Here is a 17768-nt window from a genome sequence, read left to right as displayed (position 1 = left end):
GGGGGGTGGGGTGGGGGTGGGGGGACGGCCGGGAAACCACATACTATTTAACCTTATAAACCCCAAGTTGGTACAGGCGCTTTTCGGAGGGAGGGGACCTGGAGCCCAAGTGGAAGGTGGGCATGGTGAAGAGGCTTTTCTAGTCGGTGGGGTAGTTTTCTCCTCTTCTTCGGGAACCGTCCCCCGGATCCCTCAAAGTTAGGCGCCGTCGGGCCGACCGAGGCACCCCAGGAGCGCTCGATTCCACCCTTCTCCCCAGGTCGTCTCCCCGCTCCCGGATCCCGCCTCCCCCCTAGTAGCCAGCTGCGACGGTGTGAAGGGGCTGTCAGTGTCGGGGCGAGTTGTGGCCCGAGCGGCGCGGGTCTGGGTACCGTTTTGACGGCCGGCTCGCCTCGCCCGTCCCTGCTCGCTCCTCTCACTCGGCTGCCTCCGCCTCCCGCTCGCCTTTGCATGCTCCACTTCCCAGTTAAGCCGACCCGGGCAAGCCCCGCTGAAAACGAGCTGTCTGAGGGGCGGCCTTCGCTGAGCGCCTGCCCATTGTTCCGAAAGGCCAGCCCGGAGTCCTGTCTGCGAGGCCGGGCTCCCCGCCAGGCCAGCGGTGCTCCAGAGGTGGCGAGCGCAGCAGCCTGGCGCTCCAGCTGTGCGCGTTCGAGTGATTGCACAAGAGCACCGCTCAGCTCCGGGCCCCCCTCGTCCCCCCCGCCCCCCACTTATTTTCCATGAAGTCGCTGCTTTTGCTTGGTGAGGGTTTTGTTTTCTGTTGATTTCACGAGCCTCTCTTGATTTTTTTTAAAAAATTGTCGTATTTGTATTTCTTGTCTTTCTGTGAGTTACAAACAAGTAGCAGATTTCGGGGGGCGGGGGGCACTTTAGTTTTCATTCTGTAGCCAGCTTGGTGTTCCCCATCTTCTGCATAGAATCCTTAACACTGCCCACTGACTTGGTCAGGTTGGTTAAGTTGGTATGTAAAAGACAAACGATGAAAATTGCAAGCAACTAAGTAAAATGTATTGCGGTTTGATGTTGTCTTGATTAGAACAAGCATATTCTAGAGAGTGCCTTGAATGAAGCCCATGTTTACAAAGGGACACATGGATAATACATCCTGTATATGTACCTAGGTGCATATGCTTAGCGTTCCTTTCTTCCAGAAAATGTCTGTAGCAATCCGCATTTTGGAATAAGGGTTTTTATTTCTGGGTGAGGAACTTAGTGGCTGGAAGCATGAGGTGCAGCATCAGTCCAAGGAGAGTTAAGGAAGATTTGCCTTGGAAATTAGTGCCATTCCTTGTGATGGAAACCACCATTGATTCCATTGATAGATAGTTTTTAAAAAAAAAGAGACCAGTAGGAGTTGTCTTCCCATGGGGGTGGAATTCGAACAGTTTACAATAACCATTCTTCCTCACTCGCCCTTCGCTCCTGTCCTGCATTTCCAGATTACTTTTCCATTTTATTTTAAATTGGAGGTGGAGGAAGAGGAGAGAGGTAAAGCCACCAAGAAATCACAGTGTGCACGGGCCCTTTAAAATACTGCCTAATGTGATCTATATGGATGGCAGCTTTTAAGTTTCATAGGTTCTAGAATTACAAATTAGCTAATTTTAATCAAAACATGTGAAATGTTATCCCGGCTGGATATAAAGGCTGACTGTGCTGGATGCTTGGGGCTCACGTTGTTGACTTTGGCTGCGGGAGCACTCCGTGGTTTGGGAGATAGCTGTCCTTCTACAGTATAACAGATGTTTGTCTGAACTGGTGAGGAAGAAACAAAAACAACATTGTGTGAAGGGGAAAAATTACACAATTTTTAGCCAGTGCTGCAGGACTAAGTATGGAATTAACCTTCGTGCACAGAATTTCCTCTTTCTAAAATGTTATTTTTCTTCCAAATCACCACCTCCTATTTGAAGTTTTAATCCTCACCATTTCAGTACAGAGTAGCATTAAATAAGAAGTTTTACGCAGCAAATAATTGAATTGCCTGAAGGATCAGTATTTTCTCCTTAGTTTGGAACAATGTGTAAGAGACACTGGGTCAGAATCTTCAGTCGTGTCGATGCACCCATGCCAGTGAGTCATGAAATCCCATTTCTAGTGGAATAGTTCAGTATGCATTCTTCTAATATAATAGCACCCAAAGTCCTCATTTTAAAAGTGATTTCTCAAAGTCAAAGAGTGGAAGGGTTATTTTGAACTCATCAATATTTTCCTGCTTTTAATATTAACAACTACATCAATAAAACCCCTCCTCAAACCTTATGGTATTATTACCCCTCCATCTCCCCAAACCTAAAGTGTAGAGTAACATAACAAGTTGGTTGCCCTGTATAAAAATATGTGCAACAAAATGTCACCGAGAACACAATGTGGCCTTGTGCAGCTTCATATCGGTGCCGCTGGAGCTGCCTGGCTGTGTTTGCCTTCATCTGAACGGCTTTCATCTGGACCAGTGTAAACTAAGCCCTGGTAAGTAATCACTGCCCGGCAGAAAGAAAGGAATGTATACAGCTAGCACGGCCTAAGCTGTAAAAACGGAAACCTGAGCCCCCACCATGGATCACATATCAAGGCTTGAAGGTAGGGGAAATGAAAGGGGGAAAGAGGAGAGAGTGAATGCAAAAGTCAGCCTGGGAAGTGGAGGATGAGGAGGAGGCCCCCTTAGGGAGAGTTGGCTCAGGGATTAGGGAATTTTATCGTGGTGTACAGTGACCTACTCAGGTTTCAACATTGGTTGGATCAAGTTGCTTCTCTGCGAGCTGAAAGAAAAAGGACTGGTGTGTATGTGATTTTTTTTTCCCCTTCGGGTAATAGAAAGGACATTGGTACAAGTGTCTATTTTAAGTACAGCAAATGCAGGGCACAGAGAATGAGCAACAAAATTGCCTCATCATAGAGACTTCCTTCAAGATTTCCTAATTGAGATAGTCACACATTTATTTAAAAATGGTCGGAGAAGACAAACTGGCAGAGGTTTAGCTGACACCAGTAATGGCATTGGAGATTGTCTTCATGTGGCTGGGAGCTAATGTTGGTTGCTGTTTCACTAGATCAGATATTGAGTTACATTTTCGTTATCACTGGTTTAATGTACATGGCAGTTGTAACAAATTTAAATTTGATACAATATAATTTTGTGTGTGGAAAGTACATGACTTGGCATAGCTTGCTTTTAATGTCCTTTAGTGAAGATATCTTCAAGTGGCAATGTTTGTCTCATTATGACCTTTATAATGTTTCTTTATCTTTCCTTTTTCCCCTCTCCCTTCATCTTGGTTTTTCTTAATTAAAAAGACTCATTACTTTACTGTACTTACAATCAGTCTGCCTTATTTAGTTAGTGACCAATAGGGAGGATTTTTAAAAATCAGATAGCAATTCAATCTGCATTTTGACTACTTTCGGTTTCTAAAGTGAATATTGTGATTGTATCTAATGTAATATGCCTTCAATATATTGTTAGCTCACATGTATCATAATAAATGGCTCGTAGGAGGGAATTCTGATATATCGAAGTGTTAATTCGTTTCAGGTGTTCATCCAGAATGTAATATAAAAACTAGATGTAATACTGGATGCGTAAATGTAAATATATGAGTAAGTGTAAATGTAGTTGCACTTAAGGGTATTTTAGATTTTGGTGAACATGGTTAGTGACTACCAAACAGTAATACAACTCAAAAAAGTCTAAACTATGAGTAGAGATAATGAGTCACATTTTCATCTTTTAAAACTGTTTGACAAAACCAATGTGATTAGATCAAGCACTCGGGCCTGGAAACTTTCCTAAACAAACCATAATTAATGCATTTACAATGTTTGGCTTCCTTATCAATTGCTCAACAGCAAGATAATCTGTGTTAAATGTCTTAGGGTCTTTACTGAAGACATTCTCTGTCTATAAATATTCTTAGTAAGTAATCTTGTACCTAAAATTATGCTTCAGTCCTAATGCCTACAGTTAGAGTCAGGCACATCTGTTAGAGTTTAGTAGTAAACTCACCATAAGATTTTCTAGTTTAGTTTCTGATGGTCTCCATTTGGCATTAAAAATGACCTGTGTCAATTGCATAGACAATAAAGCAAGTTGCAGAGCTGAGCTGGTGAGTGCAGTGATTTGAATAGCTTACCATAAAATAAAATAAAGTAAGATAAAATAGACATCAGAGTGTGGATTGAAAAAGTCAGCATGTTTAAGGTTGAAATCTGCTCGTTGCTAAAACAGGTATGTTTTAAGTTTTGCTCCTGAAACTCCATCCTGATGTCAGAAACAGTAAGTTGCAGGAACCTAGAAAGTGGGCTTGGGACCAGATCTCACTGTGGCATTCACAAATTATGTCAGACCTCCCTGGCTGAGCAGTGGTCTAAGGTGTGCCGTGTGGCAGGGCTGGGAACTGATAATGTCAGAAGGGAGCTGGTATAGGATGTTCCTGAGCCCACCAGCCCTGTCCTCTGTGTTGCTCTTGGTTGTCCTGCTCAAGGCTCTAGAATCAACCCGTAAGAGAAGTTCCTGGGAGGGCACAGAGAGCTATGAATTCTGCTCTGTTCAAACTGAGAGTTTTCTGAAAAGAGTCTCTTTCTCCATCTGTGAACCTGTGAGGATGATGTGTGGTAGAGCGAGACTTTCTAAGCCTTACACAACTCGCAGGTTCCAGAGAGGAGGAAATGGAAAGGAACCACTCCACTTCCTCCAGAATCTGAAATAAACATTTGAACTAGAAGAAAATGAGTCTGACAGACTCATTCCCTTCTGCATTTCCTGCCTCTGTGCTTGCCAAGCTCTGCTTTGAGAAGCCAAGCCCTGCTCTCCTTGTGTGAAAGACAGACTCATAGAAACCAAGAGGTAACAGAGTTTTTAAAGGAAAGTCAAAAACAGGGCCTCAAAAAAGGCAAATATCAGTGAATGCAAGTGACTGATGGAGAAAGGAGAGTTCCAGAGAGATAGAGTGTCTTGCTAGGGTGACCAGACATTTTATATCTTCTAAGGAATTGTCCTTTTTGTTGAGTCTTTATACTTTTTTTTTTAATTATTAGAAGTAGTAGAAGGTGGATCATTTAAAAATCTCTGAAGTCTAAAACTTCCTCTTGTGGAAAGGGAAGTCAGCCACACTTGCACTCTCAAGCTAATAAGATTATTGAATATTTTCCTAAAAGAGAAGGGATATTCCAGGGTAGAAAGAAAAAAAAAACACAAAACTTTGTTTTTGATGGTGCCAATTGAAACATGTAAACAGACATGAAAGCCTGTGGTGGGTGAAATTTGCTGAATGTATATTTTAGAATTTGTAGACTGATGGGTGTTAATATCTCTTACCTAACTAAAGGGCTGTGGAACTCTGTCCTGCTTAAAGGCCAGTGGCTTTGGCATGGACAGGAAAACAATGTAACAAGTCTTGGTGATTTTAAGGCCAGTGCTGCAGCTGTGATAGGACACAGCTGCACACAGCTGCACACCTGCCATGCCTGCCACAGTGTTAGCCCGAGGGCTGGTCTCCACAATTTCACACAGTTGTTTGACCTTTTTAGGACATTTGATGTCCTGGCCACAGATGAAAACATGGGGACTTAATTGACTGCTCTGTGTCACAACAAGACAATAAAGCAACGTAGATTTTTATATGTGGGAACACACAACTTTGGTTTCATGTGACAATTATACAGCCATCTAATTCAGACTGTGTCAATCAGAGAACAAAACTTTCTCCTCAGGCCTGCCCCTGGTCAGAGCTGCTGGATATCAGTGTTTTGATGTGTCCTCTGGCCTTAGAACTGTGTTATAATCATTGTGGCTGAGAGCAGTGCTGCAAAATGACCCAAATGGAGCTCAGTGACCTTCTTCAAAGGATTTCAGGCCAAAAATCTGTATGTAGTTCAAGTACAAACAGCAGGGCTCCATGGGTAAAGTCTGCACCAAGAGGATGAAGCTGGTGGCTCTTAACATGCATGTGGATGATCCCCACATGGAACGTCTGTGGGAGTGGCTTATCCTTAGGATACCATCTGATCCAGTGGGATCATGAGTGTGGAAGTACTTTGTAGTCTGTAAAGGGCTCTTCCAGTATTTCTTTTGCACTCTTTAAATTTTGCCTCCTTCTTGATAGAACCTTAAAATAAAACGGATGCGTTAGAGCTGTGTTGAGAGAGATGACTTCAACGGGAATCAATTGAATTCCTGATAGTCTGAGTGCTCATTAACATTGGATGGTATAATTTTTTTTAACGCTCAGACCTGGGGATAGATAGAGCTAGAAGCTGATTTCTTATCGTTTAATTCCTACTTCCTACAAAAGAAACTGCCTCTCTTCTGCAGCTTCATCCCCCCAGCCCTTTAAAAAATCTTAATGAGTGAGGCCAGTGATGCTTAATAGGAATCCACCTCAGAAGTCAGTCAGAACCCATGGAGGTGAAAAGGGAGATAAAATATTTTCCAAAAATAACCATCATTCTTACTCATAATCTTAACTGGCAGAGACACTAGCATTTTTTTCCCCGCCTTGTAAATTGTTCGGATTGGGGGTTTCCTTTTCCTTTGAAAGTATTTCTCCTGTGCTCCACTTTCTTGGATAATGTGTCAGAATGTTTTGAAGTTAACTAATGTAACTGACAGATCCTTTTTTCTGTTATTAGGACTGAATATGACTGACATGGTTGTCTATGAGATGACTACGTGTTAATTAATTTTTAATTAAAACTTTTTTATTTTTATAAAAACAATACATGGACATGACATAAATAGTAGAATAAACAATACAAGTAAGCAGAAAGAAAAACAAAGGCTATAATTTTCCCACCCAGACACAATTACTGTCAGCATTTGGATGTGTGTCTTTTCAGGTCCTTTACTATGTATGTAGTTTAAAAAAGAAAAACGAAAAAACAAAAATGGTCTTACAGTGTACTAACCTTCCTTTTAAAACTTAACATATTGTTAATAGCTTTTTCATGGCAATAAAAATTTATCCACAGCATATATTTTTGTGGCAAATAGTATTCCATTTTAGTAATTTCATGACCAGGCTATAATTTATTTAACCAAATTCCAATTGTTTGGCATATAATTTGTTTCTAAGAAAACAACACTGAGATAAACATTCCTGAGCATTCATATTTTTGTACCTATTTCCTTAAAATAGTCCCTGCTATGCCTAGAAATAAAATTGCTGAATCAAAGGGTATGTAAATTTTTAAGCTTTTATTGCAGAGTCAAGTCACTTTTTCTAAAAGTTGAATTAACTTGAATTCCCAATAGTTTGAGTGCTCATTTACATTGGATATTATAATTTTTTTAAGCTTTCGCATATTTATTTTTAGAATCAGGTGTCCTGAATTTTGTTTGATGTTTTTTCTGTGTTTACATATTTTAAAAAATATTTATGGATGTATCCAAATGTGTTACCATATTTATTGATTAGATTCTAAGTGCTAGGCATTGTGCTAGATGGGGCATACAATGAAATAAAAGGTTTCTGCCCTCAAGTAACTTCTAGTGTGTTTGGGATGGATGACATGTTTTACTAGCACTGTGGAGGGATGTAGGACTTGGAGTAAAAATGGAAATTATGTTTGCGGGAAGAGGGAGGACGTGGCTTTCTGCTCATTTGAATGTATGATCGGGAGCTCTCTGAAAACTTTCTGCTTTCTTGGATAGGATACCAAGTTGAAAACACATGGACATTCAGTTATGCAAGGCCTGAGATGAAAGAAATCAGTGGTACCTACCCGATATTTTAAACTTTGTTTGGTGTTTTCAAAATAAAATTATTAGTCCTTTTTGAAGACATTGAAGTACTTGCATTTCAGAGGTATTTTGAGATTTCATAATTACTGTGATTTCAAAATGACTTGAAGTCAAGTCTTTATTATTTACCTGGTGAAATGTTCAATTAAAAACCATTCAGAGTGAACTTTGACATGTGTACAGTATTTCTAGTTGAATAAGGAGGGTGTCTAATGAATGTCTTGGGAATTAAATTCCAACAAAAATAAATTTTGCCAGTGTAGAAAGAACTCAGAGGAGTGGGAAATAGTAAAGGTTCCTGTCTTTCCATTATCTTTCTGTGACCTTTTTAAAAAAATTCTAGGAAAAAAATCATGCTTTCAGACTAAAAGTTAGGATTTTCTTCTTTCTTTGGGAACCCTGGAGGTGAGAGAGGGGAATTGGAAAGGCAGAGGAAAGGGTATGGGGGTAAAATATTAACAGTGCAAAGCCATTAGAGTCAGATGCGATGTCAAAAAATTGTCAAATGAGAAGATTAAACTTTAATTGTGAATTTTAAGAACGCTATTCCAGCAGTACAGGTAATTAAGGAGAGTAGAGGCCAATGATCAAATCAGAAAACAGGCAGAGTTTTAACGTAGATAGGTATGTCCTGGTTGGAAAGCTCTTTGTGTGTGACATTGACATCCTGTGATGTGATTTCTTTGCAGCTCTTTTGTTGGTCCAAGGAGGTAGCGCCTTTGGAGTTGCTGGCACATCGGACTGTACCAAATTGATAATAGAGTCCTGCTATAAGAATCTGAAATCTGTATTTTTGTTCTGACTTTACTAGGTGATCTCTCATGCCTGTTATTTACCTCCTGTATGCTGCAATTTTCTGTTGTAAAATGAGGATGTCACAGAGGTTCACCAAAAGTTTACTCTGGATATCAAATACCTAACTCACAGGGTTACTGAAAGGAACAAGAGAGTCAAAGGATGTGGAAACATTGTAAAGTGCTATAAGAGTGTTAGACATTATCATTGTAATTATAGTGACCTATTTTCCAAACCCAAATTGGACCACATGGTATGAGAGAGGATTTTTGTGCCATTTCCAAGGGTGAGAGGCAGTCTGCAAAATGTGTTTTGGATGCCAGAATATTGAAATTCTGGCACATTTTGATGGTTTATGGGAACAATGATAAAATATTGGAGATAGTGGCTATTCAGTAGAATTTATGATGTGTGGTCACTGTAATTATGATGCTTCTTTGCAAAAGGTAATTTATTTCTTGTGTAACTAGAAGTTCTTTGATTTCACAGAATTGTAGAGCTGGAAGGGACTTTAAGAGACTCTACTTGAATTTCCTCTTCTAAGACTTCAGGATAAATTCTGTGTGAAGATTTTAGAGGAAGCAAATTTACAACTTTCCCTTACTACAGTGGCCTGTCCTGTTGTTGAACATCATTACATCAAAAATCTCTCTGCACTTTAACTCTTATCACCTTAATTTTCTGGTAGAAAAACATGAAAACCCTTATGGACCCTAAACATGAAATTCACTTCTTCTAAAATACATTATATTTCTTCGATGGTTACTGCAAAAATCCATTTCACTTCCTTTGGTTTAGCACCACAGTGAGCCCATATGATGTCTAGCATCAAATTCTACCTGGAAATTAAAAATTATTTATTCCTTGGGGTGCTTTGATTTTTAATATAATACTTATAAGACAGAAGTGATACCTATTTCTTATAATTATACTACAAGAAACTTTGGTGTTTGTTTTATCTCTTTCATCTTGTTCCTCTTATGAAAGGTTTGAGAGTTACAGCTCAAGGCTTTATAAACCTTTTGTTTTCTGCTTTTGCAATCATATATCAAAACATTAAGGTGTTTCTTTTTATTTTCAATGACAATAAAGGGAATGTTTTAGAGTTTATTTTCACTGACATTTATAGTAGCTCAAAAATCATGGACTAGATCAAGTTCATATTGATTGTTCCTTGAAGCCTCTGAGTTTTCAGCACAAACCGTAAACTAAGTAATGCAGTTAAGATGCCCAAATAATATGAATTTGGTGTTAATAATCCAGTTGAGGTTTCAGTTTTTACCCGAATGTCTGAAACTTCTGGATCCCATCCCTGGGATTGGTTCTGAAAGACTGAGCGGATTTGCAGCTGGGCTAAAACAAACAAATCTATATCCTTGGCTGGGAGGTTGCTCCATGAATTATGCATCTGTAGCTTTTGTGTCACTTCAGAGGTTAGACAGAACCAGAGAAAGAGGAGCCCAAGACACAAACGGTCTAGAAAATTGGATATGGTGGCCTATGGAGTTACTATGCAAGAGATTTTCTGTCTTTTATGGTACATTTCTCTTAGAGATTGAGGCAAACATCATACAGACCAGTAGGATGGCTTAAACTTGGCTTTTAACACTATTGGGATTTTTTTTTTTTTTTTTGATGCAAAGTATAATCCTTATCCTTGGAGATTTCTGCTGCCAGACCCCTGATGGAGGACCTCGGTTTCTGTGTTTAGGGACTGTCATTCTCCAGTCCAGGCACTCAGCTCAGTGAAAGAAATTGGATGTTCGGGGAGACTGACACCTCATTAAAGGACTCTCTTTTGATTGAGTAGTGCAGCATTTAGCTGAATCCTCCTCACTGGTATTCCAGGAGTTGCTGAGCTTATTATACATATCGATCATATCATCTTTGTGCATTCATGAAGAGAATGTCTATTTAATGTGGAAACAACCAGCCATCAGTGAGAATAAATACCTCACTAAAGCTTGAGATGGCTGACTGTTGGCCTTGTGGATGGTATCACTGAATCAATCTGGCTAGATTTTTTTAAAATTGCTTGTGCATTATACCATCACAGATTGACCCATTTGGAGCTCTGAGCTCAAGTGAGTACTAAAGCAAAAAACAAATAAACAAAAAAAAACAAAAAAAAAAACCCCCAAATAATCTAGCATCCTGTGGGTGGTTTGAAATGCAAGGTTTGTTTTTGTAGAGTAGTGTAATATCCTTTCTTTTTTATGCAACCCCTGTTGAAATCTTTAAAGTGAAATTCAAGAGAACATGGAACTTACATGTTGAGGCTGTGCACATGCTGGTTTAGCCTGGATGCTTTGTTTCAGGTGTAAATTATACATCCTAGTGTAATTCAGAAATGACAGCTTTAGGGAGAATGAGGAAAGATTCTTTGAGCCACAGAGAAGGTTGGAATATATAGTTTTTCCCACTCAGTTTAGGAGGCTTGAGCTGCTTTGCCTGATAAAGATGCCTTAAAAAGATTCATTCAACAAACATTTATTAAGCTCTTACTCTGTAGTATAGGATCCTTCTTTTCATTAATTTTTTTTCAGCTTTATTGAGATATAATTGACACAAAACATTGTGTAAGTTTAAGGTGTACAGTGTGTTGATTTAATACATTTATATATTGTGAAATGACTACTACCATAGCATTAGCTACAGCCTCTATCCTGTCACATAGTTACCATTTCTTTTTTCCAGTGGAAGGATGTAGGATTAACTCTCTCAGCAACATTCAAGTACTTGATAGTGTTGTTAGCTATAATCACCATACTATACACCTTGCTATACTATACCCTTTGACCAATCTTCTCATTTCTGCTGCTCCCAGCCCCAGGTTACCACTTTTCTACTCTGTTTCTCAGATAGAGATGCTCTAAGGCACACACAAGCATTAAGATCTAGCAGTTGTTAAGTTCATTAAAAACAGTCACCTGGTAGTTTAAGCTTTAAATCTGTCCAACTGTTATTTACCCATTATTTCCACAGCTTGATATCTATAAAAACAACAATAATAATACCTTATATTTATAGAGTTGTCCCTCCAAATCCACAGGGGATTGGTTCCAGAACACCCCACCCCCACACCAGAATCCCAAAATCCACAGTGCTCAAGTCCGTTATATAAAATGGTGTAGTATTTTCATATTGCCTACACACATCCTACAATATACTTTAAATCATCTCTAGATTATTTATAATAGTTTATATAATGTAAATGCTAGGTAAATAGTTGTAAATACAAGTGCATTGTAAATAGTTGCCTGCATGACAAAGTCAGGTTTTGCTTTTTGGAAGTATCTGGTATTATTCCAGATATTTTCCACCTGTGGTTGCTTGAATCTGCAGATGCGGAACCTGCGGACATGGAGGGCTGATTGTATATTGATTTATAGTTCATAAAGCGTTTTCATACATTATCTAAAATCTGAGCTGACTAGTAGCCTTAAAGTTACTTGGTACTTTTATGTTACTTGTCAGAAGACGATCATAGTGACCTTTGATTTCATGGGGAAAGAATCTGTCACTAATGGAATTTATAAGGGAAATTATGCCTCGATGTTTAAAGAATACTATTACAAAAGGGAAAATTAAAAAGGGAAACCCTTGTAGCCTATTCAGCTTTCTGGATGGTAGTGGTTGACAGCTGAGAAATTATTTCTTTGCTGAGATTTTTGCTTTATCTGAGATGAGTCATATTAAGAAACAACACTGAATTAGAAAGCAATTCTAATTTAAATTAATCTGAGCCACAAAATGGTTGATTGTTTTCAGTTTCAAGATTTCTTCTTAGCTGTTTTTGTGCTTTTACCTTTCAATATTTTTGTATTAGTACAAGATATAGACTTTGCAGAAGGATATGCCAAAATATGATTTCCTATTCTTAAGCAAAACTGACAAATACCTTTTTTCTTATTATCTTTAAATTGCAAATGTCTGAAGGCCTGTCATAATTGGATGCGTCATCCTGAGATTTAAATGCGTGACAATTTTTGAACGTGATTTGAAAAATGAACATGACTCTAAGGGAGGTAGGGCAGGGCTGGCAAAAACTGGGGAGTGCAAACAGAGTTCGAATTATGCATTCTTTTCAAATAGTTATTGATTATATACATAAGTAGCCTATGCTTCTTTTTCAGAACTTTGCAGAAAACACCATGAATGAACTCCTTGGCTGGTATGGCTATGATAAGGTTGAACTGAAAGATGGTGAAGATATTGAATTCAGGAGCTATCCTACAGATGGAGAGAGCCGGCAGCACATTTCTGTTCTCAAAGGTAATGACATTTAATGTCCCTTTGTTCATGCAAACAAGGATTAACTATCTCAACCTGCCAGAATTGAGTTGCTGTGGGACTCGTTTTGTTGATTGTGCCAATGGTTGATTTAAATGTACATCCCCAGTAGTGCTTTCCCATAAGCAGAATTCTGCAGAATATAAGAGCATAACATAAAAATAGACACAGCTTAATCTCCTTTGAGCAATGGGAGAGCTAGCTATACAAGGGCTAGGGATCTTAAGCACTGTGGCCCTGCCCACAAATTTGTAGAAAGGGACAGAGTTTACTAACTTCTAGTTTCCTGAGCCCTTTAATATATCAGTTGTTAAGGGCTGGTGCTTTCTGTTAAGTGAAATGTTAGGTTTAGATTTTTAGACTGCAAGAGACAATTGTGGTTAATTTGGTAATTTCTCCTCCCCCCTTTTTAGGTGGGAATTCTAAAGGAAAGCCCTATTTCTGTTTTCTGTTTGAAGTTTTCACCCTTGCCTCATCCTCACAGCCTTGGATAGGGTGAGAAGAAGAGTAAGAGAGTAGTAGATGATTGGATCCTATATTATTCTATAAGAATGACCATCAAAGCCCAAAGAATGGAAATTAGAAGCTTGGCGGAGTTGAGTTAACACTGATTCTGCCAGTGGGAAGCAGTGCCTGATATCTCGTGAAGGAAGCCTAGAACCGTTGTTGATCTGCATACTGAATTATGAGCCTAAATTTGGATTGAGGGTTTGTTTGTCAAAGAAAAGGAGTATGTGAAGAAGCAATCCGTTTGGAGAACTGTAATAAAATGTGGGTGAAACTAATTGTGTGATATCATTGGCAATTTGATCAGTATTTTCATTGCGTTCAAAATCTATGGGCATAAACTACCTGTTCATGCATTTTATTTCCAGTCTCTAAGATAGTGCTTTTCCTTCTTATATACCAAGCAATGAAATGTAAATGAGCTGTCCTGCAGGCATGTGGAATTAAACGTACGTGACAAATTTTATGTTAAGCTCACTATGAAATTGTACATATCATGTTACGGAGATAGTATCAATTTCACTGTAAGTGAAAAATGCAAGTCATGAGTTTATATTCTATAAACTAATAGCTTATTTCATACTTGGTCTAGGTAATAATCTTTGCCTCTGGGGAACATGGAGAGAGTGCCTGGATATGCTGCTGGAGGGAAAAAGTTGTTTTCTGTGGCTGAGTGTTTTTGTTGTTGTTGTTTTTTAAATGATTCACATGCAGGGATAAAATTCACAAAGTTCATATCAATATAAGTTTTCTTTATGATCATTTTTGTTAATTTTCAGTGGGTATTAATGGGTTAATTTAATGGGTCTACCCTGTGAAACAACAGTTTTTTCCCTAATCGTTAGCTTCTTTCTCATTGGGTTCTTTTGTTTATATTAATCGCTCAAGTTTATGGTACAGTGGGACCTGGTTACAGTGCTGGGGGGGCAGTTTTTAAGCTTCTTCCCTGGTAGCCAGAGAGCGATGCCTGCTGTATATCACTTTGTACATGGAAAAGGTTAATTGCCTCTCAATTTTCTATGGGCTTTTACAGTGCTAAAATTCATCACCACGATACAGTTGAGATGTTAGCTATCATAGTGGAGCAAATTATAAAGGAGCCCATTGGAAATTTATGGTAACACGACTGAAAAGGTCCAGGATGGTCTGTGGAGTTCTGGTAAAGTGTTTAAAGATTTGCAAGAAAAATTTTTTATTCCATAGCCATTTTATTGGAGAAAACGTGGTTGTGAGGAAAGTTAGTCCTTTTGTCACATTGAATGTGATTTTTTTCTTTTACAGAAAATTCTTTGCCAAAACCAAAATTACCTGAGGACAGTGTTATTTCACCATACAATATAAGCACAGGCTATTCAGGGCTTGCCACAGGAAATGGACTCAGTGACTCACCTGCAGGGTCAAAGGATCATGGCAATGTGCCCATTATTGTACCTTTAATTCCGCCACCTTTCATAAAGCCGCCAGCAGGTAAGTCACTACTGGGGTTTCCAGTGATGATGATTTATAGAAAATTGTTTTAACCATCCTATGATAATTATTAAATGCTTAGGTTAATTGTGGAAAAGACTGTTTTAGGGACATTGTAGCTAAGAAATGTTAGTGCATGTATTATTTAAAGTAGCATTGCTTGATTAAGCAAATCCCCTAATCTACTATAGCTTAGGCTGTCAACTTTGAACTGACAATAAACTTTTCCTACCCCTGGCTACACAGAAAGTTATTTTCCTTCTCTGAAATCATGTTTAAAATAAAAAAAGGATGAATTAATTAAACAATAAGATATGTACTGCCTGATTAGCAAGAGAAAAAGGAACCATGGTTGAGCTGGGTGGTGGTGCAGTGAGGACCATGTCTCCTAGGTTGGTTTCCCGAAGGAAGGGGCAGTTTGTAAAGCGTGTGTGGCAGGCTTATTCCTTAGTGTGTCTTCTTCTAAATCCACTTAAGAAACAACCTAGGTTACCCATCTTGTGCAGAGTTCTTTCTAATTCCTGGAAAGCTCTCTTTGAGAGCTTTAAAAAAAATGGTGATCTGAATTTCACTTGCATGAAAATATAATCAGTTCTTTTATATTTCCAGAAAATTAGATGGCCGTGTATTAAGCGAGATGGTAATGGGCTGAGCATGATGTTATATTGCAAGCTAGGTTACAGTTATGCTCCACACAGAGAAAGGAGTTCAGTAATATTGTATCTGGCTTGCTGTAAACTGTTAGAATTATGCTGGAATGCTTAATTGCTACATATGTTGAATTGAACAGTGATAAATACTGAGTTTTGATAGCAGTACTTATCATAACTCACTAAAGGTAATGCTTTTTTTTGTTTGTTTTTTTAGGGAAGATAGGTGTTTGGTTATGTTTCCATAAATAGTGAAGATATTTGTAGATATAAATTCCTTGGCTTATATTATAGATATATTTATACCATCTTCTAAGTGTTACTAACATTTTCCTTCATGGTATGGGTACATTCTCTGGCTTGGCCTATGACATGTTAGCAGCAAAAGTGTCCTTTCGTACTGAGGTCCTCACGTATGTCATTAAAATCCATTTACCTATCAAAATCACTTGTAATCGTGTTTGTCTACTAAATACTAACATAATTCGTGTATCATATAAAGTTTGTCTTTCTACTGCCACTATTCTCCTGTGGTTGATTGTTTTATGGTGCAGAGGGACCCAAATTTATCTCTGAAAGGTCAAAGACATATTTTGCATAGGACAACTGGAGAGACTGGTGACTAATTTTGTAAATGTAGGGTTCATTGTTAGAATGTATATCCAGTGGATTAGGTGAGTGGTGATATTGATGAGGGTATCAATAAAGCAGTGTGACTAAGTGAAAAGAACACAGCCTTCAGATTCAGATAGATTGGGTTCAAAGCTAGGCTTTGTCGTTTACCAGCTCTATGAGTGTAAACAAGTTATGTAATTTCCACATCTGTAAAATGGGGATCACAGTTTTACCTTATGGGATAGTTGTGGCCATGAGATGAGAATATGTATGTAAAGCACCTATGTCACACGAAAACCATTCCATAAACACCATGCCTCTTTCTTTCTTTTTTTTTCAGTCCTCATTCTTCCCTAGAGTTATCAACCACGTAATTTGTGCATAAAAAAGCGTGCATCCAAATGCAAATTCCCCTCTAAGATTTATTTGAGCAAAGCAAACAGCTCTAGAAATTAGCATAGCTGAGGATAACATGAGTTTGGCATGCCAGAAAACCTGCCCTGGAGTTTCCTGCTGAGCCAGCCACGTGGAATTCAAGCACACAGCTCCTATTTAACTCTAATTCCACATCAGATCAGGAAATAAATATGCAAAGGATAGAGGCCAAAAATTGAGCCTTGGAAGTCTTAGATGTAGGAACTCTGAGGAATTAGAAGCCAGAGTAACTGAATACCAGTGGTTTTATGCTGTCTTCCACAGAACTTCAAGGCACTCATCTGTTGAAAGCAGAATGTAGTAGAGGACACGTTTAATTTTCCATATCTGCTCTAAACCTCAACTCAGTCCTCCTCCAGGGTTCTATATGACAAGACAAAGATACACAAACGTTCTCTGCTTTCAAGGAGCTTACCATTATTCCCTAAGCAGAAACTTATAGGAGAGGTGAATTTTGATTGTCATGTTTTCTAGTGCAAGGGTCAGTAAACTTTTTCCGTAAAGGGCTGGATAGTATTTTAGGCTTTGGAGCTCTACTGTCTCTATCAGAGCTACCGAACTCTGCTGTGGTAGCAGAAAGGCAGCCACAGATAAGACATAAACAAATGGGTGTGTCTGGCTTCTAATAAAACTTTATTTACAAAAAAGGCAGCAGGCAGGGTTTGACTCAGGGCCGAGAGCTTGCTGACCCAAGCACTAGAGTAAGATTGGCAAAAGTCTCATAACAGGAAGGTGAATAGAGTTTCTAAGAGTCAGGCTATGAGCTTTGTCAAGGTGCTGTGGGTGCCCTTCGTGAGGAAGGGACAGTGACAGGGTAGGAAAATAGCGGGGTTGTCAGGGCATGTGGTGAGCTCTGGCGCATAATAGATGCTCCACCAGTGTTTGTTGAATAAATGAATGAAAGACTGATACTCAGATTCCTATTGCCTATGCACAAGATAGTACAGGCTACTCTGTTGTTCACTGAGAAAGAGCTAGGATCTTGTTGGGATTAGTCTCCAGCTGTCTGACCATGACCATGGCCTCCGTGACAGTGATACAAGCACTTATCCATAGGTAAGTGTGAACTCCGCAGATTATCCAACAACTTCCATCTAGTTCATCATTTCAGTTCTTCCTTTTGTGAAAACTGTTACCAGAGTTGTTACTCAGGGTAATCAAGTTGAGGGACACTGTCAATTTTCTAGCCGTATATAGGTTAATGTGGCATTTCTGGGGGGAACTAATGAATCAGACGATGGCTAGGAGCAAGAGGCCCCTTGGTAATC

General features: G+C 39.0%; 1 protein-coding gene across 1 annotated transcript in view; it reads left to right on the top strand.

Annotated features, from left to right (window-relative positions):
- The window catches only part of SOBP (sine oculis binding protein homolog), a 158674-nt gene that overhangs the window by 297 nt on the left and 140609 nt on the right, over positions 1 to 17768 (top strand). Inside the window, exons 2-3 of the mRNA XM_057740222.1 lie at positions 12670 to 12808; positions 14615 to 14800. Coding sequence (XP_057596205.1) covers positions 12670 to 12808; positions 14615 to 14800 — 325 coding nt within the window. The remainder of the gene's footprint in view (positions 1 to 12669; positions 12809 to 14614; positions 14801 to 17768) is intronic.

Source organism: Hippopotamus amphibius, chromosome 6 (assembly GCF_030028045.1).
Source record: "Hippopotamus amphibius kiboko isolate mHipAmp2 chromosome 6, mHipAmp2.hap2, whole genome shotgun sequence".
Taxonomy (NCBI): Eukaryota; Metazoa; Chordata; class Mammalia; order Artiodactyla; family Hippopotamidae; genus Hippopotamus; species Hippopotamus amphibius.
This window is presented reverse-complemented; position numbering and strand designations above follow the sequence as displayed.